This window comes from Notolepis coatsorum (genome assembly GCF_963971535.1).
Source record: "Notolepis coatsorum genome assembly, chromosome: 11".
Taxonomy (NCBI): Eukaryota; Metazoa; Chordata; class Actinopteri; order Aulopiformes; family Paralepididae; genus Notolepis; species Notolepis coatsorum.
The window spans coordinates 23211337-23216940 of NC_140175.1; the positions used below are offsets into that span (position 1 = coordinate 23211337).

Consider the following 5604-nt stretch of genomic DNA (forward strand, 5'->3'; position numbering starts at 1 on the left):
TATTAGAGGTGGGCATAGATAAATTTTTTTAATCTAGATTAATCTATCTGCAATCCTGGATTTAATCTAGATTAATCTAGATTAAAATGGCTCAAAAAAAAAGGAAAAAAACCTGCCGAAGGCATTCAAAATATGTGTGTTCTACCCAAATAATGACCAGAAGTAAGTCCTTACTTTTTCTTTCCTCCTTATGTTTCTCAGGCCAGGTGGCCCATTACACCATGAGCCCATCTCCCGTTTCCAAAATGCATTACAGACTGTTTGAAAAAGCTGTTTTGCTATGATAATTGGTAATGAAATATCAAAATAATGTTCAATAAGATGTACTTGTGTTTAATAAGTTGTTTTATTCAGAAGTTAACACAAATAAATAATATTACCAGTACAGTACAGTATCTAGCACACTCTCAGGAGCAATACAGAAAGAATCATTTCAAACTTGAACTATGTGACATGGCTTGAATCAACTGCTCCAGTGGAGTTGCTCAGTGGCCAATGGTGTCAACTGTGGTTGTACTGGGCAGCTCCCAGGTGTGAATGGAACTGTGTGAATGTGAAGCAGGGCGTTCCTGAAAAAGAGCATCTGTGCTCAGCGAACCTACCCTGGGTAAATAAAGGTAAAAAAGAAATGTAAAAAAAAAAAAAAAAAAAATTTAGATTAATGCGTTAATTATATTATCGCGCGATACTAGTATAGCGTTAACGCAGCACGTTAACGCCGTTAACGCCCCGGCTCTAATGTATATATATATATATATATATATATATATATATATATATATATATATATATATATATATATATATATATATATATATATATATATATATATATATATATATATATATATATATATATATATATATATATATATATATATATATATATAGGGAATAATGTATATTATGTGTTATGTATGTAGGCAGGTTGTATTGTTGTCTTTTGTCTCCCTCTTGTGTCTACATATCCCCATTCTCAGGTGTCTCCCAGTCTCAGTTCCAGCAGCAGCTGGTCAATCACCATCTCACTCCAGCAACAGCAACAGCAGCAGCAGCTGAGGCTCGTCAGCAATCAATCTCCACACCCCTCTTTTTGTCAGTTCCCTCTCTCTGTCGTTTGCTATAGAGCCGTGGCTCTTTGGGGTATGTTTGGTAGAGCTGGTGAAGGCTCTGGGACTTTGTAGAGCTGGTGAAGGCTCTGGTACTTTGTAGAGCGGGTGAAGGCTCTGGTGCTTTGTGCTGTTAGTTATAGGAAATATCTTTAGTGTTATTCTTTATTGAAAATCTGTATCTTTAGTGTTGTGTGTTCTGGAGAGCTGTGGCCTTTTTTGGCATTCGGTTGGTGTAGAGCTGGTACCTAAAGCTCTGGTTCTTTGTGTTATTGTTTAGTGAACCACATTGTATTTTTTTGTGTTCCTTGTTATTGCACATTTCTGTTTAACCCAAAGCCTTTGTATATTTGTTCCCTTGTCACCCAGCCTATGGTGATTCCTTTTCTTTGTATTAATCTTTTGTTTCGCACACAGGGACATTGAGGACAGGAAGATACCCTGGGTCTACATTTTGCATCACGTAGGTGACCTGATGTTAAAGACACCAGCTTTAGAGTGAGCACCACCACCTGTACTTTTGGGCGTTCAGCGCCTGTAAGGGGGGGGGTGGGTTTTCATTTCCTTTTGTATTTCATTTGGTGCCACTAGGTAGTCCTCCTTGCTCTCTGTATTGTAAGGAGTTTTTTTGTTTTGTAAAATAAATACTATTTTGCAAATGGTTTTAGTGTCACTGCATCCTCACCTACCCTGTCTGTGGCCTTGTGTTGCGTCCCCTTACTTGGGTACGTAACAAAAACTAACATAACCTGGATCTCCACATTGTTTAAACACCAACAAGTGAAGCTCTCTCTATGCAGCATTTTCTCAAAGCACGCTGCATATGAGAGGAAAGCAGGCGTCCAGACCGACCTATAAGTCGTCCAGACTTGTTGGTACATTCTAAATCAAATTTGAAAAATAAGCAACCAAAAAGCTGACCTCCTCAGGGTCCTACCCGCCAGATATAACGCCCTCTAGTATCAACGCCCCCCCCCCCCACCACTTGTGACGCCTCTCTCATTTACGTAGAATAGTTATGCTGCTAAATGAAATGTTTGCTGTATACAACCCTTTTAGTTCAGTCAAATTAAACAAGACAGAGAATTACCATAATAATTATAGAGTGAGTGGCGGCTAAGTGGGCAAGGCGCTTGCCACTAACGCAGGCGATGCTGGGTTCGAGCCCAGCTCTCTGCGTTGCTTGCAGCTTGGCTGGTCGTTCATACTAATACAATTGGCAGTATTAGGGGGTGGGAAAGCCGGTGGGTGGGGTTTCGGACATTGTGGACAGCGACTCCTACAGGTCGGTTGGTGCGCCTGTACAGCAGAATCAGGAAGTATCGGGGGCAGCGTGAGCCTCCCACGCATTACTCCCTGCCACTGAGAGATCGCGCTGTACAGGTGAAAAGATGCGACGGCTGCCTCCTCGTGTACCGGAGGGGACACGTGATGCAAGGCTTCGTCCACATTGCAGCCGACCAGTGGGAGGCATGGTCTAGCAACGTTCGAGACAGGGGAGGGAAGAATTGGATCATACGAAATTGGGATGGGAGAAAAAAGTAGAAAAATGGGGAGAAAAAGTAGACAAAAAAAAAAGTAGCGAGTGAGTATCATCTGTTTCAGACCTTAGACAAAATTAGGGTTTATATTAAGAATGGAATAAAATTATTGTCGGGCAAACACAAAGGAATGCGCTGATATTTACTTTGCAGCCTTAAAAGTGTCTATACTCTTCCTCTTTAATAAACATTCTACTGTTATTGATAGTCCCCGTTAAATTCGGACTATTAAACCTTCTCACCCCGATCATCCAACGTTTTTCTTCAGCAACTCCTCTGCATCGCGGAAAACGCTTCGTCTCACGGCTGCACCTCCACCAGCTGTCTGCCATCCGACAGCTGCTTCGGCTGCTTCCCACGCAGAGGAGAGCACCTTTGTTCCGTGCCTTTTTCTTTCCACGCCTTTGTGAGGAGTTGTAGGTTTGGAAGTGAAAGAGATCTCGGTGGGGGGGTAACGTCTGCTTTCGGCGCCAAGGAGCGGTGTACCCGTTCTGCGTGTACCTCAGTTTGCGGGGGGAGATGTAATAAATCTTTGAGAACGTTTTCCACCCATTTCACTGTGTCTCCTGCCTCCGAGTCCTCTGCCACTCCATAAATCCTGATGTTGTTCCTTCTTGACGCGTTTTCAAATTCTTCGCACCTGTCTTCTAGCTGCTTCTCTCTTCTCAGCAAATAGCTAATCAACCTCTGGTTGGTCGCGCAGCTGCTTTCGGTTTCATCAAGTCTGTTTTCGGCTGCGTCCATGCGGCTTTTCAAACCTGTAACCGACTGCTGTATATCATTTATTGATAGCGAGCGACATTGTCTCGAGTTGTCCATGTACTTCTTGCCGAAAGTTCCGGATCTCGGTGAGAATCAGGTTGGCGTCGCTCATTCCTCTAGCTGTATCTGTGTCCTCAGGTGGTAATAGCGTCTCTATTGCGAGTGCTAGCTGTGCGTCGTCATCCTCCATTTGCAACTTTCTACAGCACCTTTCTTTGTCCCTCTTTCTCACACTTTGACTCATCTTGTATACAAAGAGAATGAGCAATAAAGTACAGTGTATAGCTCTGGGTATTATTGAAGTTGAGGCGAAATTCACCAGGCCAGGTCGGAGCTGATTTAGAGAGCTGCCATCTTGGCGGAGTCGTGGGCGGAGTCGTGAATGTTTTTAAACCACTAAAATGTACTAAATCGTAGCAAACTAGTTTCATTAAAGTTTACCCTGGAAAGAAACTGTTAATAAATGTTCATTAATAATTAACCTAACAATAAAGTCATTGTTACTATTACTTATCAGTGATGATATAATATATTATTTACTAATGAACTGTTGTTATTAAATCAATTCATTAACAAATAATATTATATCTAGCATTTACTAACCATTAATAAACAGTACAGGAATATAACTAACTATAAATGTATTGGAAGTTAACAATAGAATAACAATCATAAAATTATGATCAATTACCATCTATTGACGATGGCTACTATAGAGCGTTACCAATTTGTGAGCCAACAGTTATGGCTGAGAAGAGTTGAAAACCACACACCGTGAACACAGTTCATGACTTCATGACAAAGGTGGCATTGACTAGACTAGATATAATATAATATGGAATATCATCGTCAATGGAAATGTGCCACGAAAACATTTAATGGTCTTTCATTGTTTCCATTACAGAATAATGGCCTCATATTAAATTGGTTCACCCTTGCCGAACCATTTTTTCCTGTTGATTTACAGAAGATTTCTCTGACATCCACTTCCTATTTTCACTCAGGCCAATATTTCAGCAGCCAGTGTGTTCCTCAGACCTGTAATCCCACCTTTAGGACCTTTGTCCACCCACCCCCCCCCCACCCCCAACCCCACCCCACAATTCCCTAGGCCCATTTCTTCCAATTTTGTATTTCCTTTGTATTTTTCCCCAATTTTTTTTTTTTTACAATTCTATCATCTCTCAACTGTATCATGGGTCAGGTAACATAATAAGGCTGAGGGAACATAGCGCGTGAAACTGTATTGAGGGAAGACAGGGCTAGCCAAAGTTAGTTGTGCTGTAACCTCTACAGTATTCTACCATCAATACAGTTGCCAGAAAAATATGAAAGTGCAATACTTATATTTAGTTATACTTAGTTACTATATTCTACTTTAAAGTATACAATATAAATAGCTTTACCCATAAAGTAGACCAATGTGTTTTATTTCGGCAGTGTGACATGGCAGCATGCTATACTGTTGGCTTTACCTGTAATGAGGTTGTCAACCAGAGTGGTGGGGATGCAGAACATTCCGACAAGCAGGTCACTGAGGGCCAAGTTGAGGATGAAAAGGTTGGTCACTGTGCGCATGTGGCGGTTTTTTAACACAATGAGGCACACCAATACATTGCCAGCCATGCACAAAAGGAAGATGAACAGGTATGCCAGGGTAAAGTTGATTGCAATGACAAATGAGTGTTGGTAGTAAGGGGAGTGTTTGATGTAGATACGGCTGGAGATGATAGAATTGGTAGAATTGGTGGAATTGCTGATGCCAGATGTGTTTGAAGAGATGCTGAAGAGGTCAAAGTCCATCTTCAACGTCTTTGGGTCTCAGCAAACTCAGGCAATGGTAGACTGAAAACATATAAAAACAATAAATACATTAAAGATTTATTAACCTCTTCCACCCGACGGGACCGATACCGGTCCCGAAATTACAATGTCTCATAAATCAATATCCCCAGAATGTTCTACAGTATCTAAGTATTGTTTTTATTTTCAAACATATTCAAGTATAAACATCATAACCATGTCACAACAGTATGTTACAATGTATATTATCAGTACTCAAGTTGAGGGGGGATGCGGGGGGATGACATCCCCCCTGAAATAAAAACGGTCAATATCATCCCCCTTCTAAAACGGCATCCTCCCTTCCCATCCCTTACATCAAAGTATCAGAATGTTTAATGTTTAATAAAA

At 41.0% G+C, this 5604-nt stretch overlaps 1 protein-coding gene across 1 annotated transcript in view; it reads right to left on the minus strand.

Moving 5' to 3' along the window:
- Positions 1–4989, minus strand: part of npffr1l3 (neuropeptide FF receptor 1 like 3) — a gene marked incomplete at both ends in the record, with an annotated part of 30048 nt that extends 25059 nt beyond the window's left edge. Inside the window, one exon of the mRNA XM_084324821.1 lies at positions 4887–4989. Within this exon, the coding sequence (XP_084180947.1) occupies positions 4887–4989 (103 nt within the window). The remainder of the gene's footprint in view (positions 1–4886) is intronic.
- Between the last annotated feature and the right edge of the window lie 615 nt (positions 4990–5604).